This window comes from Pleurodeles waltl, chromosome 1_2 (genome assembly GCF_031143425.1).
Source record: "Pleurodeles waltl isolate 20211129_DDA chromosome 1_2, aPleWal1.hap1.20221129, whole genome shotgun sequence".
Taxonomy (NCBI): Eukaryota; Metazoa; Chordata; class Amphibia; order Caudata; family Salamandridae; genus Pleurodeles; species Pleurodeles waltl.
Genome location: NC_090437.1, coordinates 984706667 through 984727793, shown reverse-complemented (window position 1 = coordinate 984727793; position 21127 = coordinate 984706667). Strand labels below are relative to the sequence as shown.

The 21127-nt window shown below is 43.4% G+C and overlaps 1 protein-coding gene across 3 annotated transcripts in view; it reads right to left on the bottom strand.

Annotated features, from left to right (window-relative positions):
• The window catches only part of TEC (tec protein tyrosine kinase), a 495677-nt gene that overhangs the window by 24235 nt on the left and 450315 nt on the right, over positions 1 to 21127 (bottom strand). For all 3 annotated transcript variants that reach the window (XM_069201615.1, XM_069201617.1, XM_069201620.1), the window contains 2 exons: positions 2245 to 2319; positions 1047 to 1218 (listed from right to left, as the gene is read on the bottom strand). In XM_069201615.1, coding sequence (XP_069057716.1) covers positions 1047 to 1218; positions 2245 to 2319 — 247 coding nt within the window. The remainder of the gene's footprint in view (positions 1 to 1046; positions 1219 to 2244; positions 2320 to 21127) is intronic.

Below are 21127 nucleotides of genomic sequence, written 5' to 3'. Positions count from 1 at the left end.
TCCTCTGCCTCCCCTTTATTGAATTTTCACTATCTCAGCTCTCCTATGTTAGTTTGGTTTTGGGGACTATTCCTTGTTAAGGTAAATTGTTTGCACTGTCTATGCTTAAACCATCATAGGCAGTCTAAGATTTGCTCAGTTGCCTGAGGTTCCTCACGTGTCTTCTTTGTGTGGGGATTTATAACAACCCCATCTGCCAAGGAATTCGTAAGCAAATGCTTATAATAGTCAATGGTCATCTGTCTGCTTTTACAAATCCGACAAATGTATGTTTATTTGCACAAAGACTGTATACCTGCCATTTCTGCCAACACAACTGATGTCCCAAGAAGCAGACAAATGGCGCCTGTGCCTCCCACTCTCTCTCACTCTCAATTTTCGCCTCATTGTTTCTGACTGATGTGCATACGTTTAAGCATAAACAAGGAAGGAGCAATACCAGTGGGATTCTCCACAATACGCCATTGCTCTGTCATCCGAGGTTGACACTCAAGTCTTCTAAATGTTTGCATTTTAAGAAAAAGAGTTGTGTCTTCTTGTGTCTTGTAAAGGAAGAGCAGAATACAGAATACCACATCCAAATGTCCTTCTTCCAAAGATTTAAACTCCTTACCTGATGAGTTGGAAGTATGGTAGAAAGAATAACTGTTCTACTAATAAACTTACAACAGCTATGTTATGTCATTTGTCCCTGGATCAACAGTGTGACATCGCAGAACATGCACAAAGAAAGATGTGAATGATCCATTAAATAATAGAGCTGCATTTGAGGCAATTATGAGTTAAACAGGCTCTAATCTTTAGAGAATGAGTCCAGAATTGGCATCAAAATAAAACAGTCCAAGTTTTGCATTAATACATAACAATTCTGAGTGTATTTAACGGTACGTTAACATTTAAAAAAAAAAAATAGTATATTTATGTAAACCTCAACATTATAATTTTTAAACTAGGTTATAAAAAGGCTTCTAAAGATTTTCCATAGTGTTCTGTATGTGTTTTTAGCTTTGCTTGATTTCTCATAAATTAAAATAGAAAGGACTTACATCATCACTTTAGCTTCTTCTATGAAGTCTTCCTCATGCATGGCCCCTTCCCGAATTGCTTTGATTGCCACCTTGTACTGAGCCCTCCATTTGCCCAAGCGCACCACTCCGAACAGCCCACTGCCTACTTCTTTCATGAATGTTAATTCTGATGGGTTTATTTCCCATTTGTCTAAAAGAAGGAAAATACAGATTAGGTATCATAAATGTGTCCTTGAACGATGTTTTTATAATAGGGAATTGGGCACAATGCAGTCTGTCTTGTGCCACACAATCAAGTTCACAAAAAAAGCCCTATTTTCCAGAAAGGGTTGCATGTTCTACTAGTGTTACAGCTTAAGGGCAAATGTGGTAAACAAAACAACCCCAGAGCTGATGCATCCTTCCCATTTGTGTTGTAAAAGTAACTTACTGAAAAAGTATGATCTGGGCATTCTCAGAGTGGTCAGCAACACAAATACAGATATCAGTGCCTTGTAAAAGGGAGCAATTATCAGAGAAAGGTTGACAAATCAGGAAAGAAATGTGAGCAGAACTCTGTGCAACCTGGATGTTCTTCTCTGGTGTTGCAGGGCCTCTCACTGTGCTTTTATCGTCAATATCATTGTGCTCCCAGTTAAAGCTCACCGATGAAGGCACAACCCAAAGCTGGTGTCATCCGTGTTCGTGGCCATAACCTGGGAGCACAACATGCTGGCATAATGACCATACATTGCTTTACATGTCAAGATTCTAGCTAGGATTATTTCCCTTTGATTCAATACAATGATGTTGTTGTTCTTAGTGTGTCGTGTGTGTGTGTTTGTGCTGTCTCAAATCACCGTTTCAAAAGGACAGTAGTAAATTGTCTCTTAGGGCCGGGATAAGTTAGAGCTAGAAAACAAATTGAGATAAAAGGAGAAAGGAAAACAACACTGTAAAATCCTGATCTAGAATAACTTTAATGTTTGTGTATGCAAACAAATCCAGTCATTTCCATAAAGGCCTTGCTATCTTAGCTGTTTTTTATGGCTGCACAAATGTGATATACTTTTTCATTAATAAGTCCTAGGCTTGAATTTTAGACTTCAATCAAATATTCTATACACGCTGAATGTTTAACAGCCAAAATCTCTTATTTTTTATGAATGGAAATAAATTAGTCAAGCAAATCTTTTGACAGCATTGCGTCTGACAAAACTGTATAAGGTGTCATTACCATAACTGAACCCAGCGGTTGTAGGTGCAGCCTTCTTTTTTGGACACACTGGATACCGTAATCTTGTAACAAGACCTAGGGTAAAACATATTTATGATTAACTTTTATTGTACAAGTTTAATTTAAAATACACGTGTAGTTTTTATGCCTGAATATCATGAGGACCAGCCGAGCCCCAGAATACCAATGTTTTGGGAGCCAATACTCCTATGAAGTATTTGGTTTATGATTTTCATCTTGCTCAGTAGCCAGAGGCAGGTGTACTCAAACCTCCTCGATCTCTTGCTTAAATGCATGTTTTGCTGGCTTATTTGACAATCTTAAGTACAAGGAAAAATACAATAAATATCTTCATTTAAGCGCATTTTCTCAAGGCGACTGGCAAAGAACGCCGTGCGCCACGTTTTGATTAATTTATGTAAATAGGCTCTTCAATTTGAATTGTTTATTTGGTCATCTTCAAACCTAGGAACGTATAAAATACAGATAGGGTGGAATACGAAATCCCTTAAGAAGTAAAATATTAATAGTTTTAAACCACAAGGGTTATCAGGATCTTGGCTGCCTGTGAGCGCTTCCAGACAACCGGATTCTGGAATAATTTAATCAGTGACTTCGTTATTTCACAAGTCTGAAAGCAGACAGTGGGGTGCAGTTGTATCTCAGGCAGGCAGGGTATGTATGAAGAAGTGAATGGTAACACAGTGACGTCACATACCAAACTCTCAGCAAGATGGAGCAGAAACATGGTGGCCCAGGACTCAACACTGTACTGGCACACTCTGCCACGGTACTGGGTGGACTCATTTGTGCACTGTATTGCAGGGTGAAGCACAGAACGTTTGCTAGAAAACCGAGCAGTTCCCAGTCAATGGTCAAGTCAGGCAGTAGCTAGTTTGTATGCTGTGGAAGACGCACGTTTGTCCTGTTATTGCTGTGATGGTAAAGGCATTAGACATTGCTCTGCTACTCCACAAAGCACCACTCGGTGCTTCTGCAGCATCGATGGATGACAGACCATATCAATGGGAGGCAAAGAAACTCATCATGTGGAAATGCAGGTACAAATTTTATGCAACAAGGAGAAACTGACCTCACGCTTCCTTGGGGACAGATGTGCTAAGGCGTCGCTGCCAAACCCAATGGGATGTTGTCTACACAATGAACATTAATGCGTGAATGCGCCCATTAAACGCAGGAACACTCCTAGCATGTAGATACTTTATTGAAGGTCATCGTTTATAATGAGAGGTAGTGGGACTTAATCTACCTGCGAACTTTAAGTTACTTTAGTTTAAATATATAGTTTTCTATCTACAGATACCCATAAAGTGGCGGACTGCACGTAATCAACTCCAAATTGGACTTTGGACAGACACTTTTTGGGGATGGGGAACTGCCAGAAGCGCAACGAAAACAAATGATCAAGAATGCAACATATTAACTAATTTTATCGGTTGAGAAAATGAATCATGCTCCTGAAGTTAGTGGCATGGCAAAGCGAATTACAAACGTCCTACGTAAGTACATCTGAGAATTACATTTAAGATGAGGAAGATGATGAAGCATATCACCTTGCATGAGTGAGGGTTCACTTCGTTTTTTGTTGTTGATGAAAATTACTATTCCAATTATTCTCTCCTAATGTTTGAAATAGGGTGTATATGTTTATGGTTGTTATTACACTCTTGTTTTACTCGACACACTATCTTTCTTTCATTCTAGTGATCCTTGAGGTTAGCTGAGTTATCCTCCTTGCCATTCACCACAAAAAGTGAAAATTGTGGGAGGGCAGAATATTTGAGGTTCTTGGCCCAAAGGTCTGGAACCACCAGCCAACTCATGCTCAGTAGGAACAGTCTCAGATATAATTTCGGGAAGCAGTAATAAAAAAGGCTCTTTTGATGATCAGCCAGGAGCGGCTAGGGCGGAGGAGCATCCCCCCCCTCACCCCACGCAGCAGCAGCAGATGCAAACCTTTTACTACAAAATGATAATAAGCTATGTTTATTGAACTATAGATAATCGTTTTGTAGTAAAGGGGGCGGGCCACGGGTGTGACGAGCACTGAGGGGGAGAGCTCAGCACTCCCCCTCATTGCGCATGTATGTTCGGCCGGCCGTCTCGGGCTGGCCAAACACACAAACCCACTTTGTCTCTCCAGCCCGGCACTGTGTTGCCGGGCTAAAGAAAGCAGGCACAGGCTCCCAGTCTGCCTGGGAGTGCCCTGGCTGGGTGCTCCCAGCCAATCCTAACGCTGCTCTGAGCAGCGGCAGGATTGGCCGCAGGGCAGGCTGATAGCCTGTGCCTGCAGCAGAGGAGTGGTGGTAGTGGCAGCGGCGACAATGCAGGTAAGTGTTTTTTTTTTTTTTTTTAATTAATACCCCTCCCCGTGCGAGCCACTCCTGTGATCAGCTCTTTCACAATCTGCTCTTAGACATAAGGCGATTTGTGCGATGTGTGCTTTAAAAATAAAATAAGCATATAAATGCTAGAGAACATTATAAAAAAGTCCTGGTGATTCGGGAATTTTAGGAGGAAAACTGTATGGAGATGGAAAAGACAGACAGGAATGGGCAGAAGATAGGTAAGGTTTTCTCTGTAATAATATTCAAAAGGGGAAACAAGAAAAACACTAGCCCTAGGAGTCCCTGTGGTTAATTCGATAATAGTAATTCTTACAGCAGAATTAAAAACAAGTTATTAAAATACACTGCAGCAACACCGCTACTCTGTCAATGTTTTCACCATATCAATCTCAATTTTGCCACACAAGATATTGCTTTGTCCTCCTCTCCCTTTACACCTGATAGAGCGTTCCGTACTAATAATTTACCTGTATTTTGGACGCTCTTTAGGCCGATGAATCTTTTGGCTAAGTGAGACTCTCTTCACCCGAGATCAGTCAATTTGGTGTAATCAATAATCAATAACGAACATAAGCAATGCCCTGATCAACATAACACTTAACAATTAATCCAGAATACATTTCGGCGAACCATGACCTTTCGGCCATGAATAACCACACCAGTTTATTCAAAGTTAGTGAATTTATTTCCCTATATTAACAAAGCTAGCACAATATAGATGTGTCTCAACACCAAATGATAAACGTAAATGAACATTAATAGCTGTCCATACGACGAAAAAGATGCAATCTATGCAGCATTTGAATAACGAGGCATTCGATAATAGCAATGCAAATCACTAAAACTATAATCTGTAATGAGCTAATTGCATACATTTAGTCAGCATAACAAGGTCTCAAATTGCATCGTGCAACAAAAGGAATCCTCATCTAACCTCAAATCAGCATCGGCATGTGGGACTTCATGCAAAACAATTTAGCAACATTAATTTAGAAAAACTCCAACTAGGGCTCTTATCAAAAATCAGCAGTTGGTTACCTAAAAGAAACACAATGCAATTGTACAATTTCCTTTCATATTTACCAATTACAATCAGCATTCAAGGAAGTCTTCGTCTCACAGGTACCGTTTCTCGATCAGCATGGGACGGGGCAAAGGGGCAGGGGTGGACGGGGCAGTTGCCTCACGGCGGCAAGATAAACTACTACTACATGCAAAGGGATAGATCAAAGTTAAAATCTCTAGGGTAAGAATCATTTAAGTCTCTTTCTCTCGATTAGAGAAAGCATCAAAGTCTCTTTCAAAATGGCGTCGCAGCAAGGTGGGCCATAATAGCTGCAAAATGGCGGGTAACGGCAATAATGGCTGCAATGGCTATAATGGCTGTAATAGCTGTAATGGCTACTTTCTTCTCGTGCACCTGGTTTAAATAGACAACAGTTCAAATCCAGTAGGGTCTTCCATTGGAGGGTTCATAGGTTGGCTTCAAATTGTCCAATCAAAAACAACAGTTCTCAAGCTTTTACTTAAGCATACATTATCCTTGGAGACGGGTACGTAAGTTGCAACATTTTATACCAATTAACTCATTTTCAGAGCTTCCATTGTCCGCACCTGCAGATTGACCTTGGAGCAAAGAGAAAAATGCCAGGCTGGCACGAAACCTTAAGATAAGCATGTGAACGATCTCAGTGGAAAAGTACAGCTTCAAGCAGAAATACACGTTTAATAGCACATTGGAAAAATACGAGCATCACGGTTTGTGAGACCAGGCAACTAGGCCGAAGCCTCCATTAAAGTAATGCTAAGCTAAAACATTTCAAACAAGCAAATCATAGCACACGTTTATGATTATGTCGGATTAGTGCAATTCTAATACATCACGTTATATAAAGCACGCTTATAAATGTCGGCAACTACTATGAGGGCACATTTTGTCCCCGTGCAATCTTTATTAGTTCGGTTAAAGTCACTCTTGATTATTGCAGCACTACGTTTAAGCGTCAATAAATGAAAAACCTTTATTTCTGCGTCATCAATCCCTCCTCTGATGACTACTTGTCATCACACAAAACTATTCCCACAAATTTTATTCCATTAAAATTCTGTCAGTTCTCTTTTCCTTTTAGTTCCCCTAGTTTTCGCTTTATATTCTTCTGCCATTCTTTTCATCATTTTCTCTTCCTTCTTTTAATTCTTGCCATAATCATTATTATTCCCCTTTTTATTCCCCAAATTCCAAATATGCAAATTAGAACTATTAGAATTCCCTGTATTATTTTTAGCAATATTCCATTCCAAATGCCACCAAGCCAATTTCCCACTGAAGCAAGTCCCTTTCCAACCTTCTCCCACACTCCTGGTTCTTTCAATTCCTTCAAGTCTGCACTCTCTTTTGTTAGATTAGCAAGCATAGTTTTAATTTTCACACTGTTGTCGGGAATATACGTGCAACAGTGGCGCGCACCAAGCATTTTGCAAACGCCGCCATCTTTTGCTAAAAGAATGTCTAAGGCAAGCCTATTTTGAAAATTCATAGCTCTTTCCGCTGCAAGTTCAGCATCTATCAGGATTATAGCACCTGAAAACTTTGTCAACGTGTTATCCACTATAGTAGACAACTTTCTTATTTTGATGGAATTCAACACAACTCCCAATGAAGGAATCATGGCTCCAAATATATCTCCTACCACAGCAGCTGCGGTCTCTCTTTTCTGGATACGATGGGATCCAGATGTCTTTGGAATCATCGATAGGTCATCCAGTTGATAAACCTTTGGGAACACTATACCCAAATAACATCTTCCCCACCATCCCTTCGGAAGACGATAATAGGCATTATACCCACAAATGTAATATACACCTGGTATGACAGGGTCAAGTCCGTTCATCATGAATGTCCATTTGGCCTTAAAGATAAACGTATGTTTACACTCACTCGCTCCTACGAAAATGTTATCATAATAAGATTCACCTCGATATATACAAAATTTCCCTACATGCCAAGCATCTAAAGCTATTCTCCCTTGTATCTTTATTGCGGCAAAATCATAATGATCTACTGAAGTCCTCTTACTTAGCTCTTTTTCTAATTTCGCATTCATTTGTGCCCTTCTATCATCTGTGCGATCTAAAAAGCTTATTTCTACTGCAGAGAGCGAGCAGGTAAGGTTTTCCCTATGAGCGTGAGCCGTTTCAAAAGGTTGCATTGGCTCGAAAAATTCCCTCATTATTTTAGCATCCCAATCTTTAGCAATCTGGCTTAGCTGCGCTATTATAGGAACATATGCAAAGGTAACATCATAATTCGAGTAAAAATACTGTATGTTAGTTTGACCATAAAATCTAGAAGTTACTATACTACATGTAATCCCGTATGTAAGAGGCATGTGGTGATAAGTCACCCCTTCCTTTACTGATGTCGGTATCTGTGTACTCACATAACAATCTTTCGCATCCATAGTCTCAACATATTCTGTTAGCAAGCGATAGAAAACATTATACGAAAGTTCTTTCTTATCATGCAAGTGTCTCTCATCTAATTCTAGTCTTCTCAATGCAGTTAGTTCAGTGACAGTAACAGGAGCAAAAGTAGAAGCATCAATTTTCTCATTCTCACCCTTACCATGCATTCCAAGCACAATTGCCATTATTATTAGTACACATGCAATTACCAAGCCTATACACGCATATTTACAATATTTCTTTCTACTGTTTTGTGTAGCCATGATCTGTATAGAATCAGAGAGCTAGAAGCACCTATAAAGAAACTATTTAGCAATTCAGTTACAAAGCTGAACGAGCTCAATGTTCACACAGTTTTCTTCAAGAGGCCAGTCACTTATCGGTTAGCAGCATTTGTCTCAATTCGGCAATAACTCAGTCTTTTATCAGTTCAGCAAGTGTCTTATCCGGTTTAGCAATGTCTCAGCTGGTTGTTTGTATCACGTTAGATTGTAGCAAGCAATATCATTTATTACCCTTTCAATCGACAGAGTCCATAAAACTTTTCTTTTCTATTGGTATCTCTTCTTCTTCGTTCTCGAGGCTAAGAGATACGAATTCGTCAGTCCAATCGTCATTGACTACATATGCCCATTCTGGACCGGAATATCTCCTGTTTGGTATCCTTTTCCTTTTCAATTTTGCTTCTCTTTTCGATTCTGCCTCACTGGTACTCTCCTCTTTTGCCAAGTCTTTTCCTTCAGTTGAGGATGGTACCACAACAGTCACTTCCTTTCTTTTCTCTTTCACTTTTGGCCTTTCTCCGTCGTTCAAATTTTCTTTAGTCCTTTGTTTTATTGGTGATATACTTAGTCTCCTCTTCGCACCGTGTCCATTTGATGGACCTGCGATCTTTTCTGTGGGAGCTTGAACTGTTTCGTTCTGTTCTGCCTTGTCCCCTCCTTCTGGGGAATCAATCACGTTCTCCTTTTCTTTTTCTCTATCATCTGCTTCTGGGAAAGCCCTCCTCTGATCAGGCTCTCCTTCTTTTTCACCTCTTTCGAGCCCTTTGTCACCGTTACTTTCTTCAGACTCTTTATCACTTTCAGCTGCTTCAGGCTCTTTGTCACCTTCAGCTGCTTCAGGCCCTTTGCTACCCTCAGCTGCTTCAGGCTCTTTGTCACCTTCAGCTGCTTCGTCGCTGTCTGAGGTTTCTCCTTGGTCTTCCCCAAGTGAATCGGTTGCTTCGTCCTCAGAGAATATTTCTCTCTCTCCTGTTTCTGCCTGTTCACTTTCAGTTCGTGTTTGCTCTGTCTCGGCGCTCAGCACTGTTTTATCAGGCACTGGCAGTTTCAGCGCTTCAACTTCCTCATCTGTGGGACACAACACTTTCTTTGTGTGACTGGCGTGAATCCAGTTGGGAACTCCCGCACACTTCACAGCGGTAGTTGTCGTCAGGATCACTTGGAAAGGGCCTTTCCAATGGGGTTCCAGACACGACTTTCTCACGTGCTTCTTTACCACGACCCAGTCACCTGCTTTCAGTGTGTGTCCTGGACCTTGGATCGGTGGCAAGGTGGTTGCTTCCACCTGGTGAGAGAAAGAGCGAACCACTTCAGCCAGACCTTTGCAGTAGTCTAACACCATATCATCTGTAATATTCAAAAGCGCGTTTGCGGGAACTGCAGGAAGTCTCATAGCCCTGCCCATGAGAATTTCGTGCAGAGACAATCCAGTCTTTCTATCAGGGGTGTTTCTCATTGACATTAACACCAAGGGCAATGCGTCAGGCCATTTCAAATTTGTCGATGCACATATTTTCGCCATTCTTGATTTCAATGTACCATTCATTTGTTCCACCAGTCCTGAGGCTTCAGGGCGATAGCTACAATGCAGTTTTTGCTCAATGTTCAGCGCTGCGCAAAGTAACTTTATCACCTCGTTATTGAAGTGACTTCCTCTATCTGATTCTAAAGAGATCGGGAATCCGAAACGTGGTATTAACTCCCTCAACAATAGTTTTGCAACTGTAAGGCTGTCATTTCTACGTGTGGGGTATGCTTCAATCCAGTGACTAAAAATGCACACAATCACCAACACATACTTCAGACCTCCATGCACAGGCATCTCAATGAAGTCCATCTGCATTCTACTAAACGGGCCGCTCGCCCTACCAATGTGGCTCGCGTTCACAACCGTTCTTTTCCCTGGGTTCATCTGCTGACAAATGACACATCGATGGCAAACTGCTTCTGCAGCTTGACGAAATCTGGGGTTAAACCAATCAGTTTTGAACAATCTTATCATGGCATCTCTCCCTAGGTGAGCCTGCCCATGATAGAACCGCGCTAGCTGCGATAAGAGACCATTTGGCAAAACAAATTTTCCCTCATTTGAAACCCATAACTCATCTGGTCTCTTTATACATTGTGATTTAATCCAGGAATCTCTTTCATCCTCCCTGACATTATTCTGTAATGCTTTTAGTTCATCCATTGTATCTACGACCTTCAAGGCAAATGCTTCAGCTGGTTCGAGTTCTGGTTCACTTATCGAATTCCATTCATCCCTGAGTAATATACAGTTCAAGGCACAAAATCTTGCGACTTGATCCGCATATGCATTTCCCAGAGAGACATAGTCCTGTCCTTTTGTATGAGCACTACACTTTACCACTGCAACTTCGGCTGGCATTTGAATGGCGTGTAACAATTCCCTTATTCTCTCCCCGTTTTTCACTGGGGACCCTGAAGAAGTCAGGAAACCTCTCTGTGACCATAGTTGTCCAAAGTCGTGCACAATTCCAAACCTGTACTGACTATCAGTGTAAATGGTGACTTTCATCAATGCAGACAGTTGACATGCTCTTGTAAGGGCTACAAGTTCTGCTACTTGTGCAGAATAGACTCCTTGAAGCCAGGACGCTTCCAAGACACCTGTTACAGTACATACAGCATATCCTGCTTTCAAAATTCCCATCCCATCTCTCAGACATGAACCATCAACGAAAACAATTTGGTCATTTTCATCAAGCTTAGTATCCTTAATGTCAGGTCGAGGTTTTGTGCAAAATTCAGTCACCTGAAGGCAGTCATGCTCGACGTCTTCAGCGTTCTCAACTTCAGCATTTTCACCGGGAAGCAAGGTTGCTGGATTCAACGAAGTGCACCTTTTCAGCTGCACATTCGGTGAGCCCAGAATTATTGTCTCATACCTTGTGAGTCTTGCTCCAGTCATGTGTTGCGTTCGGGAGCGGGTCAAAAGTATCTCAACTGAGTGAGGGACCATGACTGTTACTGGGTGTCCCATCACTATTCCTTCACTCTGAGTGAGGCTGATACCAACTGCTGCTACGGCGCGCAAACACCCTGGAAGTGCTGCTGCGACCGGATCCAAAGTAGCTGAAAAATACGCTACTGGTCTGTTTATGCCACCATGAGCTTGAGTCAAAACAGACAAGGAACATGCATCACGTTCATGACAAAACAATGTGAAAGGCTTTGTGTAATCAGGCATACCTAAAGCTGGAGCCCTGCACATGCATTCTTTCAATTCGATAAAAGCATCCATCTCATCTCCTTTCAGCTCAATTTGATCCAAGGCATCCTTCTGGGTCAGTTTCAGTAAAGGCTTTGCTAGAGTTGAGAAGTTGGGAATCCACTGACGACAGTAGCTCACCATTCCCAAAAACTTCCTCACCTCCCTCCTTGTCTTTGGTGGACTCATTTGAAGTACACTTGTTATTCTTTCCTTCATTATTCTCCGTGACCCTTTCTCTATCTGGTGACCCAAGTACTTCACTTTCTTCTGACAGAACTGCAACTTTGAAGGAGACACCTTGTGTCCATTCCTTCCCAAATGGTTCAACAGAGCAATGGTATCGGCTGTGCAGCCACTTTCTGTCTTTGATGCAATCAGTAAGTCATCGATGTACTGTACTAGGGTTGACTCGAATGGCAATTCTAATGCTTCCAAGTCTTTCTTTAGAATCTGATTGAAAATTGACGGTGACTCAGAAAACCCTTGAGGAATTCGACACCAACTGTAAACTCTGTCTAAGAATTTGAAACAAAAGAGAAATTGGCTGTCCTCATGAAGAGGCACCGAGAAGAATGCTTGGGACAGGTCGATGACTGAGAACCACTCGGCATCGCAAGGGACTTGGAACATTATCACAGCTGGATTTGGTACGACAGGGCAACATTTAATTATGATGTCATTTATTTTCCTCAAGTCCTGTACAATTCGGACCTTTCCACTCGGCTTTATTAATCCCATGATTGGTGAATTACATGGACTGCTTAACACTTCTTTCAGTACTCCCTGCTTTACAAATTCGTCAATGAGTTGGGCAACTTTCATGAGGGTGTCTTGTGCCATGTGGTATTGTGGGGTCTGGGGAAAGGTTACATTGGGTTTTACAGTCACTTTCACTGGTTCCACTCCTTTCATCAATCCCACCTCTTTTCCTGTCATATCCCACACTTCCTTTCCGACTGTTTCCCATAATTCAGTTGGAATATCTTCTTCAGTTATCATCGGGAAAAGACAAATCAGAGGATACTCTTCATCGACAGTTTCCATCTCATCCCCCTCTACACTGTCCTCTTCTTCCCCATCACTGCTCGTCTGAATTTTTATTCCATCGTTCGAACACATAATCGAACAACCCAATTTGCACAATAGGTCTCTCCCTAACAGTGCTATCGGGCTTGAGTCACATACCACAAACTTATGTAACCCTTGATAGTTACCAATGCTGACTGGTACCGGATCTGTAATTGGGTTTGTCAGGTGCCTGTTTGCTACTCCCACCACTTGAACTGTTCTCCCTGAGAGTGGCAAATTTGGTACTTCAATGCTCTTAACAGTTGAACGTGTGGCTCCTGTGTCAACCAAGAATGAGACACAATGACCCATTACTCTTCCCTCCACGTACGGACCCTTTTGATCAACTTCCAAGGATGCTGCAAGCACACAATCTCCTTCCTCTCCTGAACTTTCACTCTCCCATACATTGTTTATTCCACTCTCACTGTGTAATGGGAACTGTTGTACGGTGCCATTTATATTCATTACCTGACCCGAGACCTGTGGAGGAACCATCACTTGTTGCTGACTCATTGGTGCCAAAGGTATTTGCATTTGCTGATTAGGTACCATGGGAAACTGCTGTTGCATTGGCTGCATTTGCGTCATCTGCATACGGGGCATCTGCATTTGCTGCGGCTGCATGGGCTGTAATCCCTGCAGCTGATTTATGGTCTGAAAATTTGGGTTTGGACCTCTCATTTTTGGTCCCCTCATTGTCTGGAATGCATTGACATCATTGTTTTGCTGACCAACACCTGCACCTTCCTGCACCATCATTGGGCACTCGCGTTTTCAATGTCCGACAATTCCGCTCGCGTGACACGGCATCACCTTTTTCAATGCCTGCACACCATTCGGAGTCACAACAGTGTTCAAATCCGGACCATTATTCACAAAACCTCCTCTGCCTCTGCCTCTCGCCTGTGGCTGAAACATCATATTTCCCTGCAACTGCGGCTGCGGTTGCGGTACCTGCTGTTGGAACCCTTGCAACCCTTGCAAACCTTGCAGACCTGTCTAAGCTGCTTTAAGCTGCATCATCATCACTTTCTCTTTCAACTTTTTCTGTTTCACTTCAATTTCGTCACTACAGTATTTCGCATAATTCAACACCTCATCAATAGGTTTCGACTGCCAACAAATCAAATGCGACTTTATCATCTGACTTATCTCTGGTCTCAGCCCTTCCACAAATCTAAACACAAAATGAAGCATGTCCTTCGCCTCTATTGTTTCCGTGCCACTGTAGTTCTTGAACGCTTTCAACAACCTCTCATAGTAACTATGAATCGACTCTTTAGCCTCTTGGGCAGTTCGATCGATCTTCTGCCAATCCACATTTTTCGCGGCAACCTTCGTCTTCAAATGCTCAATCACCTTATAGTACAGGCTCCTCACCATAGGTGATGGTGCACCCGTATCCCTGTCTCTCTCTGGTTCACTTGTCGGCCAACCTACAGCTCTTTTGCAATCCTCCCACAAATCTGCCGGAACCACAATCTCAAAGAGAGTGTTCAGGTCTTCCCAGAGACATTTTGCAAGCTTCACAAACCTGTCAGTCTGTTGATACCATTCAATCGGTTTCTCTCTCAGTTTAGGAAAATCATCCGTAAAAGACTGAATGTCGCTTCTGTGCCATGGTACATGTATTAATTTTCCCCCTGCTGTCTCCCTCATTGGTAACATGGTTACTGCATCACTACTCTGTGGTCTTTTCTCGTTGAGCTCTGGAACACTGTCTTTCCTCTTTTCCTTTCTCTTTACCCATCTGCTTTCCCATTTGTCTAAGCACCTCCACACTTGTGCACTCTGCAACAATTCTCTAAGGTGCGCCTTCATGCCTGCTGACCTCATGTGTTCAAAATCTGTGGTCCCGAAATCCAACCTGTAGCTCCTGCTCAAGTGTTTCGTCTTGTCTATATCAACCCCGTTTTTGTCAGCTATTTCTTGCAAGCTTCTATGTACCTTGTTCACTTCTCTCGTAATCCTGGGACATAGATACCTCAGCTCTTCTTCCGAGTAGGACTCTAACCTATTCACTCCCATAGTCCCTTCCACCAATTCTTGTGCTTCCATGTTCAACCTGACCCTATTCAGATAGTCTTCTCCCTTCCCACTGGCTGAGCTTTGTGTGGAATTCAGACTGTTGAACCACTGTGTCAGCTGTTGCGCATTCAACCCCATCAGTGTAGCATTCACATCGACTGCCATTGATGGTTGCGGCAACTTTTCAGTGTTCGATGATAGCGGTATCATCAGTGGGGGACTCGACCTCACCCCTGTTGACTGAGCACATATGGGACTAAACTCCATCAAGGACCCAGATCCAGTTGGCAGAGCCGCTATCGGAGTTATCCCTGGAGTGTTTTCTATGCACCTCCTTTCTGTCCCATTCTGCAGCATTGATCCCTGGCCGCTCATACCCAAGTTAGGCTGACTGTACAAAGGTACCGGTGGACCTACAGTAATGGGTAGTGATATCGCATCTGGGTTCTGTCCATTTCCCATGTTCTGAGACATGTTCATTCCCACACTATGGGTCATCATTGCCGGCATGCCCATCTGACTCCCCGTCATCTGAGCATGTGCGTTTCCCCCCTGCATCTGCTTTTGAGGCATCAAAAACTGGGTTGATTCAGCTTGTGCCAGTGTTGGGTTGTGACCATTCTGTCCTCCCATTACGGTTGGATCTAGAACCATTCCCGTACTGTTGTCACTGCTGTAGTACCTTGGGACCTGCGGCTGATAATTTTCTGCTGGTTCCAGTATGGGCACATCTGGATATATTCTCCTAACCTGCGGTATCTGCGGGGTGAACAGTAAACTCGGGTCCTTAGATCCCGATGATGCTCCTGAACTCTGAGTTTCACTGTTCTGTACCGGTGCCGGAGGGGCAGAACTGGTACTTGGACCTTGTCCACTCTCTGCATAAGGTGGTGGACGGTCGTTCAGCAATTGCATGATTAACTCCTCATCCTCTAACTCCTCTTCTCTTCTCAACTTTTCCTCGTCCTCTCTATCCTTGGAACACCTCCTGTTTGTCTTACAGGTAGCTTTCTTACCTGTCTCCTCTTCTTCCTTAGTAATTGCGGGAAACAATTTTATCCCCTGCAATACATCTGACCTCCACACCTTCTGTGCATTATCCCACCTAGCGTCCGCTAGTGTCTTTTCTACCTTCCTTATCCTAGTCTCGAACTTATTTTGCTGCTGCTGTCTAGCCATTAGTTCCCAAATCGCTAGAGCCTCAAACTGTGCTGGCCTTGGAGGTACCTTCATGTCGTACATCGCAAATCTCAAATTCTCTAGGATCCTTATATTGAATGTCCCATGGACCGGGAACGCTACGCTCCCATGTTTCTCTGTCAGCTTGTGCCATTGCTTTAGCCAAAGGCACGGAGCTACCCCCTTTTCCTCCATTACAATGTAAGCTGGTGTACCTTCGGGTGGCGTCTCCTCTCCTACGCTCGCTTTAATGTAAGACTCTCCCTTCATCGCACTCTTTAATGCTTTAAAAAATTTAATTTTCTCTTCTTTTATTTCACAAAATATGTAATCAATAGGGTGACTTTAATTCCCGGAATACTCTTCGCTTGCCTTTCCCCTTCCAATCGAGTCTCACGGACTGCGTCCAATCCGTGCGCGACCCTTCTCTGCAACCAACCTATCCCAGCGCGGCTCCTAGTGACGTCACACACACACACACTGCGGCTGACAAAGCCTCGCGGCTCGTCCTCCTTCACTCAGCTCCTCTCGTAACAACTTCTAGAATGTATCGCGAGCAACCAAAATAATAATAAAACAGATCTGTCGGTTTACTACAGGAAGGGTAACACAATCGCTTCAGGACCTTAGGGATTTTTCACTAGCCTCGGCAGTTATTCCATCTTTCTCGGTCCCCACTTTCGCAAGCAAATCTGACCCGCAGACTGCTCTCAACTTGTCAGTGATCTATTCTAGTGCACTTAGAATTTTGTCAAAGCCCGAAGTCGAAGTTTCTTTCACTCCCTTAACACACGTACCGACTCGTTGACCACGCCCGATCAACCTACTAAACCGACCAGACCACAACATAAACAAGTGTCTCATACACTTTTCAACATACTCCGGAGTCTCTTGACCTCGCAGGGCCCGTCTCAACAACAACAACCACGTGGACCTTTTTATGCACGAAGCGCGACATGCACATGAAGTTCGACGACTTCCCTACTCTCACACTCGGAGTCGCACCTCCGCTATTTCTATGAAGTTCGACGACTTCCCTACTTCTACACTCTGAGTCGCACCTCCGCTATTCTCTAAAATCCTCGCAACCTTTTCACACAATCTGCGGCAATAAGCTGTGCAAGCGCAAAATCCTAACTTCTCTCATACCGTCACTAGTACCACCAACGCCGATCTCACACCTCCATTCTCTTCATTCGCAAGCTCCGAGATCCCGGGAAAGTCGCGGTGGACTTAGCCCATCATCATTTTCTCAATCTGTTTTACCCAAGAAAATCTAATTCAACTTCTCGAGTGGGATCTCAAAAGTCGAAACCGTTAATTCAACACCATGTATGTCTCGAGTGGGGTCCCAAAAGTCTAAACCGTCAATTCAACACCATGTATGTCTCGAGTGGGGTCCCAAAAGTCTAAACCGTCCTCTGCTACCATCTACTGATAGAGCGTTCCGTACTAATAATTTACCTGTATTTTGGACGCTCTTTAGGCCGATGAATCTTTTGGCTAAGTGAGACTCTCTTCACCCGAGATCAGTCAATTTGGTGTAATCAATAATCAATAACGAACATAAGCAATGCCCTGATCAACATAACACTTAACAATTAATCCAGAATACATTTCGGCGAACCATGACCTTTCGGCCATGAATAACCACACCAGTTTATTCAAAGTTAGTGAATTTATTTCCCTATATTAACAAAGCTAGCACAATATAGATGTGTCTCAACACCAAATGATAAACGTAAATGAACATTAATAGCTGTCCATAACGAGGAAAAAGATGCAATCTATGCAGCATTTGAATAACAAGGCATTCGATAATAGCAATGCAAATCACTAAAACTATAATCTGTAATGAGCTAATTGCATACATTTAGTCAGCATAACAAGGTCTCAAATTGCATCGTGCAACAAAAGGAATCCTCATCTATCCTCAAATCAGCATCGGCATGTGGGACTTCATGCAAAACAATTTAGCAACATTAATTTAGAAAAACTCCTAACTAGGGCTCTTATAAAAAATCAGCAGTTGGTTACCTAAAAGAAACACAATGCAATTGTACAATTTCCTTTCATATTTACCAATTACAATCAGCATTCAAGGAAGTCTTCGTCTCACAGGTACCGTTTCTCGATCAGCATGGGACGGGGCAAAGGGGCAGGGGTGGACGGGGCAGTTGCCTCACGGCGGCAAGATAAACTACTACTACATGCAAAGGGATAGATCAAAGTTAAAATCTCTAGGGTAAGAATCATTTAAGTCTCTTTCTCTCGATTAGAGAAAGCATCAAAGTCTCTTTCAAAATGGCGTCGCAGCAAGGTGGGCCATAATAGCTGCAAAATGGCGGGTAACGGCAATAATGGCTGCAATGGCTATAATGGCTGTAATAGCTGTAATGGCTACTTTCTTCTCGTGCACCTGGTTTAAATAGACAACAGTTCAAATCCAGTAGGGTCTTCCATTGGAGGGTTCATAGGTTGGCTTCAAATTGTCCAATCAAAAACAACAGTTCTCAAGCTTTTACTTAAGCATACATTATCCTTGGAGACGGGTACGTAAGTTGCAACATTTTATACCAATTAACTCATTTTCAGAGCTTCCATTGTCCGCACCTGCAGATTGACCTTGGAGCAAAGAGAAAAATGCCAGGCTGGCATGAAACCTTAAGATAAGCATGTGAACGATCTCAGTGGAAAAGTACAGCTTCAAGCAGAAATACACGTTTAATAGCACATTGGAAAAATACGAGCATCTAAACCGTGAGACCAGGCAACTAGGCCGAAGCCTCCATTAAAGTAATGCTAAGCTAAAACATTTCAAACAAGCAAATCATAGCACACGTTTATGATTATGTCGGATTAGTGCAATTCTAATACATCACGTTATATAAAGCACGCTTATAAATGTCGGCAACTACTCTGAGGGCACATTTTGTCCCCGTACAATCTTTATTAGTTCGGTTAAAGTCACTCTTGATTATTGCAGCACTACGTTTAAGCGTCAATAAATGAAAAACCTTTATTTCTGCGTCATCACACCCTTGTCTCTCGTTATCCCCATCCCTCATCCAAATGCTAACTGGGAATAGTTCTGCTGCTGCTTGCTTTGACATGTTTGAGAGCCAGTGCAGATCATTCACATATAGAATGCTGTGACCTATTTTATTATCAAACACAACCAAATGTATTGGCATATAACGTTCTAAAACAGGTTGCCTCACTCTTCAGATCAATGCAGTCGCCAGTAGCACAAACAAACAGCCAAACATGTTACCGAGGCTACTGAATTCCAGCAGCTGGATCGAAGTAGCAAATATTTTGTGCAAACCCCATCAAACTGCAAACTCTGCTGTGACGGCAGCATGAAAGCTGCCTTAGCTCGGACAAAAAAGATATTGCAAGGTTTGAAAGCACTCACTTGGTGCTCAATCAACGAAAGATTAAAATTGAGCTTCCCATGCATTATTCCCAGGGAATCCTGTAATACCGAAGAGGCGTGGAATAAAATGGCTGTCACCTGTAGTGCTCTGGTTCGACCTACAGCTGTTTTGACTCACCCTAGTGGCGATGGGTTCCTGAAGATCACCAATTACCCACTCATCCACAGCCGAAACAGTCACACACTGGCGGATGGGAAGCCATCAGGATTAGTCAGCGCAGAGGCTGCCACAAGGCGAATGTATGGAGCAGTTACTGGCCACAACCGAAGCACGGCTGCCTCTGAGTCGACACCTTCACTAATGTACCCGATCACTGAGGCAGCCCAGCAACAGGCTGAATGCGGCAAGCCACAAAGAGAGGCCAGGACATCGGCGGCAGTGGTGACACTCGTCCTATGGGCTGACTGCATAAATGAGTCCACACTAGTACCGTATGGGCTGACCTCTGCCTTCTCCATCCCTTACCTCCTACCCAAATATCTTGTGCCTTTGTGGTTAATAAGTAACTTCCAGTGCAGTTGGGACTCATTTTGGCACTCAAGCTCTCCTCACCTCCTTTGCAAAGGAGGTACCGCTGTAAGGAAAAGATCATCACTGCAGGTAAACAATGTACACAGACAAGCCCACCATGAAGGGGCGTGAAAACTGGTGTTTAGTAGCAGCATTTGATATTTCAAGTTGACCACTCTTGCTGTGCCGTTGCTGGGACACAGGCAACTCCAGAATTTGATATAGTTCACATATGTCCCCCTCTTGTGGTCCTCTGTCACCTGGCCAGTGTTTCATTCCCCCATGGCACAGTCATTGCAGTTCCACAATCACATACAGGAGTGTACAGTTCAAGCCTTCTAATAAATACTGCAAACACATTTGGATCTTCACTGTCCTGTCTGTGGTGCACTGCAGAAAGAAAAGATAACTTCTATTCATAGAAACAACACAAGGTAAGCTAAACAACAAGCAATTGATCCTGCTATCATCGCAACCATACAGCCTATGGACGAGCTCACATCTATAAAGTTGTCTATTGGGAAAGTTAAAGGAGTATACTGGCTAGAGAAATTAAGTCCATTTATTCTGACATACCCTCATTTAAAATCAGATTAGATTCGATTCCGCTAAAATATAAAACAACACTTTTGCAGCAACTGTTAACGCCTCTTCTAGTTTGGGCTACTGCGAGATCACTTACAAAGAATAAGGTGTTCTGTTTACAAGGCGAGGTGAAGCCATGGCCAGTACCCATCACACAGCATTCCTGCTTTCCATTATGATTGGCATACTTCTGCTGCTATTTGTGTACATCTGTTGCTGAACTACCTCTGCAACACCCTAACTAAAGGTTGCCACAAAGGCATAGTCCCACTGACGAGGATCCGGCTGTGCATCGTCTGCTCGTTAAGGGGCGGAGTCTCAAAGTCTCAGAACCCCCGGAGCTGCTGCCGGAGCGGTGAGCGGTGTGGTGCTCCCTTCACTGTCAGGGATCTCGGCTGACTCCCGGTCCATGGCCCCAGAATTCCCTGGTTTCACTCGCCGCTCCCCCTGTTGGAGCCCCTGCCGGAGCCCCTGCCCTGAGTCGGAGTTGGAGTTGGTGCAACCGTGTCAACATCGCGGCTGCGGCCGAGGTTGCACTGCAGACGCATAGCTGTTAAGCTGCACTGTTGAGCTGCTGTAGTGCCTTGGTGGCCCTGGACAGGGCAGGGGCCGGGGGCACGCACATCTTGCCTGCCCTCCTGCTGCTCGTGGACCCTGTTGAATTCCCGGATTTTGGCACAGGGGCTTCAGCTCCCTGCTCGAAGAGCCCCAAAGGCC